Source organism: Mytilus trossulus, chromosome 6 (assembly GCF_036588685.1).
Source record: "Mytilus trossulus isolate FHL-02 chromosome 6, PNRI_Mtr1.1.1.hap1, whole genome shotgun sequence".
NCBI classification, from domain to species: domain Eukaryota; kingdom Metazoa; phylum Mollusca; class Bivalvia; order Mytilida; family Mytilidae; genus Mytilus; species Mytilus trossulus.
Window position 1 is genome coordinate 2,116,668 of NC_086378.1, and position 17,836 is coordinate 2,134,503.

Below are 17,836 nucleotides of genomic sequence, written 5' to 3' on the forward strand. Positions count from 1 at the left end.
TGAGTGGTTCACAAACTATTCCAGTTTTATATAAAGACCAAAATTACAAGTTCCATTTTTTTTAAATTTTAGTTTTAGTTCAAACAATATTTATTCAGATAAATCAATGTAAGAATTATATTTATTTATATTCTTATTTTTTAATATTTGGTAGAAGATACATTTATATATAAGCACTAATAGTGTAAAGATCGTCATTTGGCTGTCACTTTTTAATCTATAGGTAAGCTTTTTGTAAAAGCTATTTTTTCTTTGTAATAATTGACGTTTACGGCGCTAAATATATTTGCTGTATTTGCCGTCCGTCTTTATGACGTTATGTTTTCCTATGAATGTTATTTCAATTTGTTTACGGCAGTTTATTATTTGGATTTTATTTGGACACACTAGATGTTTTTTATAAGAGAGCATAATCGGTAAGAATATATTTGTAAGACTCAGATCGACGTCCGGTCTCTAATCGACGTCCGTTCCTCAAATCGACGTCCAATTCTTACGTCACAATAAAACAAGACTTCAAATCGACGGCCAATTTTATGTCCCTCTAATCGACGTCCAATTTTTGGCTTCTCTAATCGACGTCCAATTTTCAGCTTCTCTAATCGACGTCCGTTTTATGAACTTGCAGCAATGACGTCATAACTTTATAAGATGACGTAGTAATTGTCTTTAAGACAGCAATGATGGAACCAAACACACAGTACCGGATGAAGGGTATGTTTTTGAAAGAAAAAGAAAAAAAGGGATAAGCAAAGATCCGAATGCTGAGACATTTTGGGCCGACATGCCTTATTATGTGGAAATAGCTAAAGCAAAAGAACAAAACAGCAAATGGGGTCCTAAAAAAATCATTGCAGAACTAAAACTTGGATTATCTGAGAGAGTGGTAAAAACGGTATTAAGTCAATATTTCTATGATCAAAAAACAGATTGTTTGTTTAGAAAATCTATTGATTTAAATGTTCACCACAGAAGATGTGTTGGCAAAAATGATTTGGTGAATATGATAAAAGAAAATCATAAAAAGGACCACAGAAAAGCAGACACAATATATGAAGCACTTAGGACAACAGTATTTCCAGTTGTCAGAGAAACCATAAAAGTTCTGTTCAAAACAGAAGTTAAGTGTCAGCAATGTGCCAGTGCTATTGATTTACCAAAAACTACTACAACACGCAGACCTATTCCCGCTACGTATCCTTACAGTCGCTGGCAAGTAGATTTGAAAAAGATGCCAGCAGTAAGAGGATATACATATGCATGCAACATAATTGATTGTTATTTAAGATTTGCCTTTGGAGGACCAACAAAAACCAAAACTGCTAAAGAAATAGCAGATTTAATTCTAAAGTATCTTTACCTGCTAGGATCACCAAGAATTTTACAGTCTGATAATGGAAAAGAATTTTCAAACTCCAACCTAGCAGATGTTATTGATGTTTTTAAAACACGACAAATTCATGGGCGTCCTTATCATCCCCAAAGCCAGGGCCGGGTAGAAAGGTTTAACAGAACGTTAACAGAGTATTTTAGAATCCAGATGTCTGTACACAAAGACTGGCCTTCTGAACTTCAAGAGTTTTACTATAACTACAATAACAGAGTTCACAAAGCCACAAAGCCAGCAACGCCTTATCAGTTATTTTTCCAGCGACCAAACTTCGCTCCCCCAGTAGATGAACAGGTAAGTTTCGTTTAAAACATATCATTATTTAAAAAGATATATGAATATGCTAAATTTATGATGTAACGCTTTTTTACGTTAAAAAAAAACAAAGGGAACTTTGAATTCCATATCTGCAAAATATTTGTAAATGGTCAATTTTATTTATTATCTTATTTAATTCTTCATATCAGTATTATTTGACTATTTACTTAAGATATTACTGCATCTCAGGCAATTAACACATTTTTAATAGTCTTATATTTTAAAATATTTGTAGATTCCATTCACAATCCTCACCCAGGAGGAGAGACTATTTTTGACCACAGCACATTTGGATGTAGAGGATAAAGATTTAGAGCCTCATGGTACAGAAGAATCTGCAGAGACCTATCAGTCCGAGGTCGGTGATGGTTTTACTAGTGAGCACATAAATGATGGGGTTAATCCTAGTGAAGAAAATATTTCATTTGAAGGTACACATTTAGTACATTTTTTTTTTTATTAAAGTATATCTTTTAACAAAAAAGAGGACATTTTGAATGTTCTAATTATTGGCATGTAAAACAGTTTAGTTTTTACTAAATAGCTTTTGGATTTATTAGTCCAAGTTGATAACAACAAAAAACAACACAGTTCATCATCTTGTTATGTACATGCTGTAAAGATGCATGTATATTTGATATTTACTTGTAAAATACTACACTAGCGTGCTAAAAGTATCACAAAGTCGTCATTACAAATACGCTAAGACGACTATATATCGTCCTAGAATCTACGAAATATTTGCCACTGGACTTTAAAAAACCAACAATAAATATACACTATAATATTATAGTAGTCTATGACAAACGTTAATGCTTTGTCGCTTACAAACTAAAATTAAAGTAGGTACATGTACACATGAAAGCTGGTTTCCATGGGACTACGTACGGTCTGATGTCTATACACTTCTAACGTATGTATGTAGCATACTTGATATTCTAATTGGACACAATTCTAGTACAATTATATAATACGGATATGCATACCATTTTAACGTACCTTATGGTAGCTGTAGTAGAATTATTAATGTTGGTTTTTTTTGGTTTTTTTTTAACTTTATAAAGTATTATGCATCTACATATTTAGGGATCTTTCTTTATTTAGGTGTACTCGAACTGCATAGTTGCTGCTAAAGGTTAAACTATTTTTGTTGTATACTTTTAAGGGAGAGGTGTTTAATACAACTAGAGGCTCTAAAGAGCCTGTGTCGCTCACCTTGGTATATGTGAATATTCAACAAAGGACACAGATGGATTCGTGACAAAATTGTGTTTTGGTGATGGTGATGTGCTTGTAGATCTAACTTTACTGAACATTCTTGCTGCGTACATATATCACCATCTATAATGATTGGCCCAGTAGTTTCAGTTGAAAGTGTTAGTAAAAATTTACAAATTTTATGAAAATTGTTAAAAATTGACTATCGATTTGTCTGAAATTTTCAGGGCAGATAGATCTTGACATGATAAACAATTTAACCCCATGCCAGTTTTGCTCTAAATGCTTTTGTTTTTGAGTTATAAGCCAAAAACTGCATTTTACCCCATGTTCTATTTTTAGCCATGGTCGCCATCTTGGTTGGTTTGACGGGTCAACGGACACAATTTTTAAACTAGATACCCCAATGATGATTGTGGCCAAGTTTGGTTAAATTTGGCCCAGTAGTTTCAGAGGAGAAGATTTTTGTAAAAGATTAATAAGATTTACGAAAAATGGTTAAAAATTGACTATAAAGGGCAATAACTCCTAAAGGGGTCATTTGACCATTTCGGTCATGTTGACTTTTTTGTAAATCTTATTTTGCTGAACATTATTGCTGTTTACAGTTTATCTCTATCTATAATATTATTCAAGATAATAACCAAAAACAGCAAAATTTCCTTAAAATTACCAATTTAGGGGTAGCAACCCAACAACAGGTTGTTCGATTCATCTGAAATTTTCAGAGCAGATAGATCTTGACCTTATAAACAATTTTACCCCATGTCAGAATTGCTCTAAATGCTTTGGTTTTTGAGTTATAAGCCAAAAACTGCATTTTACCCCTATGTTCTATTTTTAGCCATGGCGGCCATCTTGGTTGGTTGACCAGGTCACCGGACACAATTTTTAAACTAGATACCCCAATGATGATTGTGGCCAAGTTTGGTTTAATTTGGCCCAGTAGTTTCAGAGGAGAAGATTTTTGTAAAAGTTAACGCAGGACGACGACGGACGACGCCGGACGCCGGACGCCGGACGCAAAGTGATGAGAAAAGCTCACTTGGCCCTTCGGGCCAGGTGAGCTAATAAAAGGTCAAATATTTGTTCAGACAGTGTTAACTGGAATAATTTCAACAAATAAATAAATTGCATCAAACCACGAGGGCAGTTCTAAACTTTAAATAATAAAGAATAATATATAAATATATTTTTTAACCCAGAAGCTATGGATATACTTGAAATGGACACGAATGAAGAAGAAACAAGTAGAGTACAAATTAATTCTACGAATAACAATAACATCACTGAAAATGTCAATAAGGAAGCAAAGATATCAAAACAGTCAAATCCTGTAGAAGAAAATCCTGATGAAAGAATTTGTGATGATGTACGTGTGTATAAATTTACTGTGCAAAAATTTGTAAAAGTTAACTCTAAATTGCAAAACATATAAATTGACATAATACAATGTTTTATTTGAAAAGTTTGTAAGAGGATTACATATATTTTTCAAAGTCCATAAACAATACAAATTTAATTTATTATAACAAATCAGTACTACACGAAAAGAATCGTTCTAACTTATACTAATTAAACATGCTTATTATTTTTTTAATGTTGATGGGTGACTGTCTCAATAAAGTATAATAACATCGCATGTATATATACTTTATGTGAAAATAGAAATTGATATTATATTTAAATAAGATTCAACAAATTTATACACGTCTGAAATGTTTTAAACAATGTTTGTATTTATGAGAAAATAATACCCCTGAAACTATACATTTTTTTCTATTTTTAGGAAGCTGTTGATTGCGATCCATTGGCCAGTGCAAGCCACTATTACAGAGCTTTATACGAGCGCCAGTTTGGTACAGATCTTACTAATGAAACTAACCAAAATTACGTAAGATTTTCATGACAATTGTTGATTTGTTACATTATTTCAGTGTCAATCTTATCACTTATAAAGATAAACTATAAAATCCAACTGATAATATTATCTTAATTGACGACATATTGGTCGTAAAAGTGCATTTTTTCTTAATATTTACAAGTTATACTTTTCGGTCAATCTAATTAATTGCTTTATAAAATCTTAGTTTCAAATGTACTTTTAAACTTATAGATCTAATCTATTTTTCAGAATCCATGTAATCAATTTGTAAACGAGGGACTAATGGACTATTTTAAAGAAAAACAGCTAGAATTATATCCTTTAGAGTTATTTGGTGGAGACTGCGAAAATGTATTTACACCTGCAGTGGGAGAAGTTTTACAGTTTAGGACCAATCCCGCCATGAACAAGGGAACAGCCGTATTTGTTAGTGGTTACTGGAGAAAAGGAAAATGTATAAATATCATCAATAATATGTCAAGAGGAAAATTGTTTGTTATAGAAGATGACAATACAAAATATAAATTTGAACTAAACAGATACCAGCTTAGACCTTACAATTGTTAAACAAATTCTCAGTGCCAAATAAAATATATTTAAAAACTATGTTGTTTTTTTATTACCAGCTATCTAATTAGGTTTTGATACAATTTTCGGAATTAAATTATATTCATTTAAAACAAAAAGATGTGGTATGATTTTTTTCTAAGACAAATATCCACCAGAGTTGATATAAAGGCAACCATACGGCCATCAACAATGATAAAAACCATTCGGTAACGTTATTGATTTAGATCCGCTTCATTATTAAAAGCCATATTGAAAATGACATTGAATACAGAAGACCACAATAAATGTAGGGCCGTTGTTTTTTTAGCAATATTTGGACGTCGATTAGAGGATCAAAATATTGGACGTCGATTTGAGAATGTGACGTCAGATTTGAACGTCGATTTGAGGATCAAAATATTGGACGTCGATTTGAGAATGTGACGTCAGGTTTGGACGTCGATTTGAGGAACGGACGTCGATTAGAGACCGGACGTCGATCTGAGTCTAACATATTTAATCCGACTTTATCATTCATTTCTTAAGCAAGAATTGTAACAATGTTCCGTAAATGAAATATATTGATTTAATCATTTGTGCAAACTTTGTACTTTTATCAGGAAACATGTTTCTTTATATTTTTATGATTGAGAAGTAATTAATGCGCTGTATATTATTTTTATGGATAACGGAATTTAGTTTCACTGTTATTTATGATTTATAATTTATGTATTTGCAGAGAATCGTATCGTATACTGTGTAACAACGAAATTAAAGAACTGATTGATACGCATACTTGACTTTGTTTTTGATTTACTGTGTGGTCCAAACAATCAACATTAATATTATACCAATGAAATAAATACAAGGATTCAGAAACAAGCAAATTTGTATCAGGTCCATTTTCTAAGGTACAATTTTTGTTCCGGGCCAGCTGGAGCTGAAAATTCCTATTTCAATGAATGAACTACCTACACGTTTCAATGGGCAACTTTCTGGTGTGTTGCATTTCAGTTAAAAACTTTGTTTTCAGTGTCAGAACATCATTTGTGCGTTCACTTCCTTTCCATGTTAAGCAAGTTGTTGAATAAATATGAAGCTAAATTGCACAAATTTTTCTGAAATCAAATACGATTAATTGCTCTTCAGATCTGCTGCCTTTAGGGAATTTTGATTAAATACCTATGGAACACCGAACACACATTAGTTCTAGTTTATCCTGCATAATGACAATTTAAAAAAGCTTGATAATAAGTTAACTTTAGTAGTGCAGGGATACTGGTGATCCCAACTATCTGATAAAGAAGTTATAAACAGATAAAAGCTTGCAAAGTTGACAAACTTGTCCGGCTAAGGACATAACTGTAAAGTGGTCTATTGTAAGATATTGTAAGATTCTAAGGTACACAATCACAATTCCCTAATGATACAAGTGCTGACCGTCAGTTATAAGAAATTCTGTTTGCTGAATAATCATGATAATTAGTGCAATATTGCTTCATAGTTTGCCAACCACTCGCTCAACATGAGAAAGGAAGTGACGAGGCCCCTTAACCCACAAGTGATGTTCACTAAAACCAATGTCTTGAACGGTAATGCATCGAACTTAAAAGTTGTCTAATGAACTATTGACGTTGAACATACAACTATAAACTTTCTATGGTGGCACTAGATATTTTTTCTATGCAATGTCCAAAAATGCAATACAAATACCAAAGAGGTGTATACACCTTATCGCTAATCGCGGCTGACCACAGAATCTATCCCGCTCGAACTATATATGTCATGAAACAATCACTTTTCCATCAGGCATTGTGGCATCAGCTATTTTGTATTATGACATCGAAATTTTACTTGAACCTGTGTGATGTCCAGTTATGGGGACAAATAGCGAAAAGGTGTATACAGTGGGTACAAGTCAAATCGGCACCCATAGAAAAAAGTCAAATCGGCACCTGGTTAAATCGGCATCTAGTCAAATCGGCACCTATTTAAGTCAATTCAGCATCCAATAATATTTAATATAAAATATGGGACTGGGACTATTATGCTAAGTTAGAGTAATTTAAGTATACTAGCATAATAGTACCAGATATATATTGTAATATTTTAATGTTTTGTAAATATTGACCTTAAGTTAGTTTGGCTTTATAACTGTTTATTTGTGTATAGAGAAAAGTAATAACGCAAGGCTAATTTGACAAGTTGCTAATTTATTATCTGCAGTTAAAGTTGAACTGTCAGATGTGATTAAAACCAGAAACGATGTCCTGTGTGTAGGGTAATAAAATTAGTTATGCCTATTTTGTTTGTCTAGAGATGAAGTAATTACTCTCTATGATAAAGGTCAGTTGGTCAAGCAACTGGGAGATTGTGTATCAGCTGTGATACTGTAAGGATGTTGTGTATTCCTTGAGCATTTTCAGTCTTGAATCAGTTAGATTCTGGAGGACTTGCATTTAAAGTTAATATGTGAAAACTTTGTAGCTAACTGTCAATAAGTCGGAAGTAATGTACATTTGTTAATAAACTTGTATATATAAATATCGTATTATTTAGTTACTGGGAATTTACCACAGGATATATTGTCGTGCCATAGATGGCTATGTCTGTCCGTCTGTGTCGGTATTGACCTCCCCTCGATCACGTTACAATATAAATAATTCTAAAAATGTATAAAATCGATCATGATCTATTTTGGGGGTTGGATTTTATCATGCATTACATGTTAAAAAGCATCAAGCAGTAAAAACACAAAAGTTAATCATTTAAAGTTTTCTCAACATTATGTGATCTTTTGATAAATTTACCTTTCAATTAATTAATAACTTTTATAATCAAGTACATAGTGAAAACACAATGTAACACCGACCTTTTTTTTTAGCACAGTTCTGTCATATTCTCACAACTTTATGATACAATCTAATAGTGAGAATTAATACAAAAACATTGTTAGACCATTTAAAGACTTTTTATGGATATATGTGGTATCAGGAGAAAATTAAATTAATAAAATTAGAATTTAAACCATTTAGGTATTCTCATTTTCATAATGAGCACCATATTGAATGACCAAATTAGTACTTGCGTGATGGGTCTTAGACCCTTTGCATTTCAACGATATAGATGTAGATTGTGAGGACAAGGATAATAGCACGAAATGTTAGGTTAAAGTATATAAATTGAAATCTAAAGATTGAACTAGAACATTTTTAAAGATAAACTTGTATCACCTGGTGTAAGAAAATGTGTGTCAAAAAAAATATAACTTGTACAAAAACCCTGAACAATTATAATTTGTACAAAGTTACATCTTGTACACAACATATATATATTAAAACAAATTTTACATGGGTGCCGAATTGACTACATCAAGTGCCGATTTAACCAGGTGCCAATTTGACTAGGTGCCGATTTGACCAAGTGCCAATTAAACCAGGTGCCGATTTGACTAGAATAGGGCTCTTCACGGTTAGTTCAGCCATATTGGATAGGGGGCAAAAATACGGGAACAAATCATAGAAACAGAGCAGTTGCTTGGAAACACACATAGTATTTCATACTTTCATACTATTTCCACCTCATTCTAAAAAATCTGCCCCCTATCCAACATGGCTGAACTAACCGTGAAGAGCCCTATTCTATACAGTCACCGACAAGAGGTTACAGCAGTACCTCATCACTAACTGTCAGTTTGGACCTACATAAAACCAACCTGAACCTCCCTTTAGTTCCTTACCTGATGAGAGAGTGGACTTTGATCAGAAACTGAGAAAGAGGTAAACTTTTTTTAAATAGTTACATGTAGTTGAAAAGGGTTGTGGAACTTAAGATTATAATTCTTAGAAAAAACATGTGATGTATACATTAAAGTCTTATCATTTCATTATCAAACTAACTTCTTGAAGGTGAAAATATGATTTTGAAAAGTCCTCCTTATGGAGGCAGCCATTTTCAAACAAATGCGCCACCTATCGACCATAAACCCAATGGCGGAAAACGAAGTTTACGAGGTAAAAAAAAATGAGATCTTTATAAACAACCACTTTTGGAACGCATATGACAAGTTAAGGAAATAAATATGCCCTCAAAATGATCAATTTAAAGGAAGATTAGTAAATCTGCACAATGATTTTTATCTTTTATGCTTATTTCAGCTGTCAGTTTTGAAAAAGGTTCGTCCAATTACCTAAAATAAACCGGTACCTAACCCAGTCTTATGTAACATAATTTACTGAGAGATACAGTTTTGTATTATAAGAAACAAAAATAAGTCTGAAAAATCATGTTTTTAGAACTCTAATTAGCATGTAACTTCTTCATATTTCAGTATAATAAAATTTATCTTTTAGTTTTATCAAGGATTTGAATTACTTCTTGGCTTCATAAAAGACTGTAATAATAATATAAATTTATTTGGCCGAAAACATAAATCTTTACATACATGAATTACAATAATATAAAGAACAATTACCAATACATATACAAATATTAATACTTATTCAGTTAAACTAGAATAATATAAATTAAGGCGGGCCACAAAAATTAAATATCCGCCACATAAGTTACTGATGCATAAAATGCAAAAATAAAATAAAATAAATAAACTAGAAATTTGACAAAAATAAAAAAAGGAGAGGGCGGGTGGGTAAATTTCGATCTGATTACTCTAACGTATTCTAATGTAATGACTAGGAAAAAGAATTCACTTTAAAACTAAAGGTGGAGTGAACACAATTCAAAATCAGTTATGCGAGAATATCAAATGATCGGCCAAAGGGTGGTAACTAGAACATATTTCACATCGTAATTACTAGTTTTTTAGAAAAAACAAACCAATTACTTCTTGGCTTCATAAAAGACTGTAATAATAATATAAATTTATTTGGCCGAAAACATAAATCTTTACATACATGAATTACAATAATATAAAGAACAATTACCAATACATATACAAATATTAATACTTATTCAGTTAAACTAGAATAATATAAATTAAGGCGGGCCACAAAAATTAAATATCCGCCAAACTAGCCCGCCAAACAAAACCAAACAAGTTACAGATGTGGTTAAACCCAAGAGATGCAACACTCTCTTGAAAGTTCAACTCCAAGCAGGAAGAATAAAACACTTCTTCAGCTGCTAGATCTACTTAGGAGATACTCACGGAAATCTCTCCTAAAAGTAGAGTACCTTAAAGAGACATATATACACTAATGAATCCAAAGGATGAAACACTCCCTTGAAAATTCAAACACCTAAGGAATGAAACACTCCCTTTAGGCTAGCCTATAAAAACTAAATAATAATAATGACATACATGAAGACAAAATACAAAATACTAAATTATTTACATATGATTAATAGCATGCTGGAAACACTTGCGCAATTCATATTGCCCAGCTTCATTAAGGTGAAGCCCACCATCTTTAAAAGCAAATAATGACCTTACTGGAATGCCTTTATGAAAAAATCTTTTAAAAGACCTAATATAGCTTAAATTACTCTTAGAGCACATCCTGCTCAATTCTAAATTAACACTTTTACACTTATTACCTGTATAAGAAAAATCAACAGGCCTTGGCAGAATAGAAGATATAAAAATTTTAATACTGGATGAATAAGATTTGATAGTAACAATAAGTTCCCTAAAATCAGCAATAATTTTGTCAACAGAGTTATTAACTATATCATTCGTACCTAAGTGAATAATAATATGAGAATAGTTAGCTAAACATATATCTCTACCCTTAATCATGTTTCTTAAAGAATATATCCTGGCTCCTCTGACCGCGACCAAATCCATGCAAATTATGTCATCCAAATATTTCCCTATAGAATCTGTAAAAACCAAAACCTTCTTACTGGTCACAACTTCTGAAAGACAATCAAACAAATTTTGCCATATTTCTAACTACAGAAATTTTACCCTTCATAGAAAATTCTAAATATATTTTATAGGCATCGCTTGCCCAGTCCCCGTGTAATTGAATAAGATCACTAGGTACATGTGAACTAAATGCAAAAGTGGCACCACCTCTCCTAAAACTATGTGATGAATATAGATTAGGATCTCTCCCTGTCTTCAGAATAACAGATTTCAGCTTTCTCTGGAACTGACCATAAGTGACTGGTGTCAACTTCGAATTCTTACTTATAACAAAGGCAGGGGAATCATGAGATGCCGGAACTTTACTACACATATGATTATACGCAGAAACCGGACAAAGGACAGAGCCAGGGATTTTAACCAACGGAATCTTTAATCTTCTTTCCCCATGTTGAATAGTCTTAGTCCATTCAAAAACAACTATAGCAATATCGTTAACAACAAAGACTTTACCTCTGGTCAATTGCTTATTCTTGTCAAATTGAGAACAAGAATCTGGAACTAAGTTAGATTTCCTGGACATCAAGAAAAAGGCAAACAAAAAAAGACACCAATATACACAATCAGAACCATTTTCTAAATTAAAATGTTCCACCATCTCTAATAAATTTCGATCTGATTACTCTAACGTATTCTAATGTAATGACTAGGAAAAAGAATTCACTTTAAAACTAAAGGTGGAGTGAACACAATTCAAAATCAGTTATGCGAGAATATCAAATGATCGGCCAAAGGGGGGCAACTAGAACATATTTCGCATCGTAATTACTAGTTTTTTTAGAAAAAACAAACCTATAGTTACTATACAAATCCTTGGTTTTATGAATGATTTATTTTTATTTTTTATATCTATAAATTTGTAACTATTACTTTAAAAAAATATATCCCTTATTTGAAGTTTGTGTCATTATATATTTTATTATAGAATGACTCAATGAGATCCTTCTCTGAAGAACAGTCATTTACAATGTACCTTGTTTATAAATTAAAAGAAATTTATGTGATGCAAAATTTTGCGGGAATTTTTTTATTTTAATAACGGGTAGATCTAGACAATTTTGCATATTAATAAAAGTGTAAATTAGATCTTAATAGTGAATATGATTTATTTTAATCAGCCTTGAAAGTTTTTGATGAAGGTACATGTAAATCACCTTATTGCTATTTGTCAACCATTGGTGGACATCTCTAAAATTTTAACGTCATAATACAAAATATATGTCATGATGCCACAATGGAAAAGAGTTTGCTTTATGACGTCAATAGTTCAAGTAGAACAGATTCTTTGGTCACCCAGGAATAGCAACAAGGTGTATAAACATGATAAAAAAGATTTAAAAAAACTGTGCCTCTGTTGCCGAGTGTCCCAAGTAGTACAATGTAACTACTGTAATCATAAGCTTAAGTCAACACTGAGGTTGTGAGGTCCGAACTCTGCATGCAGGTGCACTTGACTACAATCTTAATTGACTAGGATTGTCAGTTTTCCTATCGAAAGTCAATGGTTTGAATTTCCACAATAAAAGCTGTCAGCCACGAAATAGCTTAAAAGGGGTTCTTAAAAGTGGCGTTAAAACACAATCAATCAGTCAAAATATCTGAATTTTTTTCTGTATGTCTTAAAGTTGGTTTCCGTTCTCTAACTTAAAATAGCCTCAAATTAATCATGCGAATGTTATGAAATTTTAACACAAATTGTGACAATGCTGATTGCATGTACATGTACTACAAAATACAGATCAAGTTTTTTTTGGGGGGGGTTCTTTTTTTATGTTCTAGAGTTATGCCCATTACAAATGGAAAATTTGTGGATTTTTTTATGAACTTGAAAGTTGTCTTTTGTTATATCCACAAAACTCAGATCAAATACAAATTTGGGTAGCTAGCTTCATTATTACCGTTTTTAAGTTATGTCCCTTTATAACTTTATAGGACATACAAGTGGGGCATTTTCTGTGACTTTTTCTGTGTCCAATGAACACATTCCCGATTTATTTACAGAATACTTATATAAGGCCATGGGAAATTAATATTTGGTTTCCCCTAACATGGGAAAATTTTAAAGACCCGGCAGGCAGGCTTTTTTTCTTTGTAACCATGCATAATTTTATATCTTCATGTTGTTTTTTTTTTAATTTTTATTATTTATAACTTCCAATTTACAACATAATATACACAAATATAATAGCAATATATAATATATAAATCTATAGATATTATCTAATCAATACAACTGTCTATTAGGAAGCAATTTTTTTTTTATTTTTTTTTTTTTAAATACAAATATAAGATATAGAGTAAAGCAGTTTGAACACCGGAGAGAGAGAGAGAGAGAGAGAGAGAAAGAGAAAGAGAGTGAGAGAGAATAGTGTGATGAGTTTTCAATATAATTCATCTAGAAATTGAATTCTATTTTAGTATAGTAAATACAGCATTTTCATTTATAACATGTATAATATTGAATGTAAAGTATATACATTTTTGTATTTAACTAAGTAATATATCAAAAACATTCCATTCTCTGAGAAAATGATGTTCACATTTGTTTTTCATAGCAATATTTTTTTCCATTGCATACACATATTTAATCTTTTCTTTTACTGAGTTTAATGTAAGATTTTTTTTAAAACATCTAGAATTATAAATATATTGCTTTATGGTAAGAAAAATAGTATTTTCTGCATTGCCTTTTGATATTTTTGCAGAGTTACCAAACAAAAAAACTTCTTGTGTAAAAAGTACACTAATTCCATTGGTCAGAAACCAATTTTCAATCTGTTCTAATAATAATTGTGTATGTTCACATTCCCAAAATAAATGTTCTAATGTTTCAATTTCTCTATTACAAAAAGTACAATTTGGATTATCATAAATCTTAATTTTATTAAGAAATTTGTTTGTAGCTAAGATTCGATGATTGAATCTATACTGTAGCCACTGTAACTTAGTATTATTTGTGACAACAAATGGCAGTTTATAAAAAAATTTCCAATGATTTTGATCAAAGCCAAAAATTTCAGTCCATTTTAACTGACTAGTGGGAACACTTCCATTTTTATTTAAAACAATATACATATCTTTAGATCCTTTTGAACTTTTAACTAGCCTTTTAATAGCAGATGGAATTAAAGGTAGTTCTAATTTGTGATTTTTTCCCACAAATGATTTTGATGCTTGATGTATAGCAGATATAATACTATTATATCTCATGAAATTCACATTTATCTGATACATTTCTTCTATTTTTTGATGAGAGAAAAAGGTCCCATCTTCATTTACAATATCATTTATAAATCTTATACCATTTTCAAACCAATCTTTATAAAAAATAGGTTTATTTGCTACCTTTATATTATTGTTAAGCCAGATTGGACTAGCAAGAAAGCATTCCCAACTGTCATATTCTTCTTTTTCTCTAAGAAGTTGCCATGCTTTCAGAACATCTTGCCAAAATTTATTTTTGATATGTTGTTGTAATTTTTGGATATAAACACTTCCACAACCATAAAATTTTTCAAGTTCTACATGAACATTTGACAAAAAAACATTCTGCCATTTGTTGTCTGATTTAAATAATCTCCTTATCCATGTACACTTCAGTGCTAAAATAAATGCACTAAGAGCCAATTTTATAAACTGTATTTAATAAAGATATCTTCATGTTTTATTTCTACAGCGGAACTTTAATCTTGCATATTTCCAACATTTTTTGTTGTCTCTGTAATTTTTTTTTTTTTTTTTTCCCCCAAGAAAAATTAAATGACCCAGCGGTAAAACAATGACCCTGTCGGGTTAGGGGAAACCATGAATTATTTTTCCATGGTCTAAAGTCCTTGTCTTATGGTAGTATTAAAGTCTTATCTTGTTTTCAATCAATCAATTTTGTGTAATCAGCATAAAAGTAATGAGAAACAAAAAGAATCTTACCAACTGGTGGTATTTTCATAATTTATGGCGTAAAGCAACAGAAATTTTTATTTCAACATGAGTGATTCAATGTAGGACAAATTTTTTTCATTGCTAGGTCAATGTAGGTGAAAGGGTTGTTAAGTGTTACCCCTGGATTACAGCACACTTGAGTATGGGTGTGCATGTTCTTTGACGCATTCTTCCTTTTTTTTTACTTGTAGATATTAACAAAATTCATAATAACATTACATGATTTATAAAAATCTTGACCTTAAAGTAAAACAAATAAGAAAAGATATTTTTAGTTTTCTCAATTCTAAGACTTGCCTTTATGATTTATTTATACATGAACATAAAAATACCAGGATATATAAGACCAAATATGTGTATGTGACAAAAATGAAGATGCATTTCAAACTATAATGAATATGATTGTTCTCCTTCCACCATTCTTGTAAGGTTTACCATTGCAGTGCCAGTTGTATGAGGTTTATGGCATTTGTGGAGTTGATGGTAGTCATCAATGTCAAACCTTGCATCTCTTGATTGAACCATTTCTGGGTTATGTACATGTATGTCAATTAAATAAAATGTTCTAGTTCTGATATGTATGAGATATCTGTCACTGGACATTATCCAAATATCATCCTCATCATCCTATCATACGTTACTTAATCAAAACTATAATTTTTCCAAGAAAAAATAACAAAAATAATTCAGTAACTCGACTTTATTATAATTTTAATTTTCCTATTTTAGCTCTGACATCTTTAAATTAAATTATTAAATTATTCTCAAAATTGGAATATAGAATTAAATTCAAATAATTTATTTTTTAGGTGGAAAACATATTGGAACAGAGAGAGGTTGATGGACAACTGCAGTTTTTTGTCAAGTGGAAGAATTTCAATGAAGACTGGAATACCTGGGAACCAGTAGACAATTTGTTGGAATGTTTTAACTTAATCCTTGAATTTCAGGAAAAGCATCATGATACTACCAAAACAAATGTTGAAAAGTCTAAACTTGCTAGAAAAGAGGCATTAAAGATTGTGAAGAAAGCTAAGCGATTGAATTCTGGAAGTGATAATATCAAGAAAGCTTTACTGAAGCATGCAGCTATTGTAAACAATGAAGATGTAAGCCTTAACCTATCAGTGGACACAAGTGTGCTTACATCTACACCATTTAAGAAGTCACCAAAATCACCTAAATCACCAAAATCACCAAAATCACCAACACAATCACCAAAATGTTCACCTCAACCCAGAAAGTTGGAAGAAGGGGTATCTACACCTATTACTACAACCAAAAGGACTCCAAAGAAACCATCAAAACTGGAAGAATATTTTGATCCATCAAAAATGTTTATTAAAAGTTCTAGTAAAATATTGTCGAATGGTGTTCAGAGTTCAAAGGTTAACTCTCCAAGTGTTTTAAGAACTTTACTTACCACTAGCCTCCCTATTCCTACAAAACAAAGTAAAATTAACAGTCCTTGTATGCATGCTAGTGTAAAACTTAAGAAATGCACAGTGAGTTCAGTGACATTAAACAGCAGCAAAACCACAGATGCGTTGCAAAGTGACAAAGAAAGTGAACAAATAATTCAGAATAAATCTGATAGCTCTCAGAATGCTACAAAAATAAAAAGAAAATACACCAAAAGGTCTGATCAGGAATTACTGGGAGGAAATAAAAAGAAAACCTCTAAAGTTGGAACCAAAGTTAAGAGTACAAGTTTGAAGAATAATCTTAAGAAATCACTAGGAGGTAAAACTATAAAGACATCTGATAAAAACTTTAAAATGAAGAAAACTGGGAATTTGTTGGTAGTTAAAATGAGACCAGCTATTAAGAAGGAAAAGAAAAGCGAATTAAGTGCATCAAGTCAGAGTGAGTGTTCTGAACCTGAAACAAAAGACATAACTTTACAAGATATTAATAACAGTGCAGCACAGGAAAAGGTCCATACAGAGAATCAGGCTTCTCAAGGAGAGAAGAAAATTGTGAAGAAAAAAATTGTATCATTGAAAATAAAGAAAGAAAAGTTAAACAAAGAAGGCAAAAAGAAAGAGAAAAAAATCAAAACAAAAGATCCGACAGATGGGAAAAAAATAAAGAAACAAAACATGAATGAAGGGAAAAAAGTGAAAGTGAAAAAGAAAAACAATGAAGAAGGAAAGAAAGAAATAAAAGTAAAAGGAGTAAAGAGAAAGCTGGAAGATTGTATTGAAATCATTGACACTGAGTCTGATGATGATGTACAAGTCAAATTCTCTTTATCTCCAAAATCTAAGAAAGCTAAAACTGATAATTCACCAAAAAGACCTGAAAATGAGAAAAAGATGGAAAGTCCTAGCAAGATAATAAAAGAGATGGGTAAAAAGACTCTGCAGGTGAAAGTTCGTCCAATGGAGACGTCATCATCTCATATGAAGAAGATGAGATTGATTGATGCAGTAAAACCTCACACTGGAGCCTCGAAATCAGGTATAGTAAAACCTCACCCGGGAGTCTCAAAATCAGGTATAGTAAAACCTCACTCTGGAGCCTCTAAATCAGGTACAGTAAAAACTCTCTGGAGTCTTAAAATCAGGTACAGTAAAACCTCACCTTCGAGTCTCAAAATCAGGTACAGTAAAAACTCGCCCTGGAGTCTAAAAATCAGGTACAG

General features: G+C 31.6%; 2 protein-coding genes across 4 annotated transcripts in view; one reads left to right on the forward strand and one right to left on the reverse strand.

Annotated features, from left to right (window-relative positions):
* Window positions 1-9,362, reverse strand: part of LOC134720577 (enoyl-CoA delta isomerase 2-like) — a 21,691-nt gene extending 12,329 nt beyond the window's left edge. Inside the window, exon 1 of one of the 3 annotated variants that reach the window (XM_063582907.1) lies at window positions 9,260-9,362. In XM_063582907.1, coding sequence (XP_063438977.1) covers window positions 9,260-9,342 — 83 coding nt within the window. In that variant the 5' untranslated portion in view covers window positions 9,343-9,362. Of the gene's footprint in view, window positions 1-9,075; window positions 9,095-9,226 lie in introns of those variants that run through there. The other 2 variants (XM_063582909.1, XM_063582908.1) reach the window with 2 other exon arrangements.
* Window positions 9,294-17,836, forward strand: part of LOC134720576 (testis-specific chromodomain protein Y 1-like) — a 20,684-nt gene continuing 12,141 nt past the window's right edge. The window contains exons 1-2 of the mRNA XM_063582906.1: window positions 9,294-9,373; window positions 15,999-17,652. Coding sequence (XP_063438976.1) covers window positions 9,299-9,373; window positions 15,999-17,652 — 1,729 coding nt within the window. The 5' untranslated portion in view covers window positions 9,294-9,298. The remainder of the gene's footprint in view (window positions 9,374-15,998; window positions 17,653-17,836) is intronic.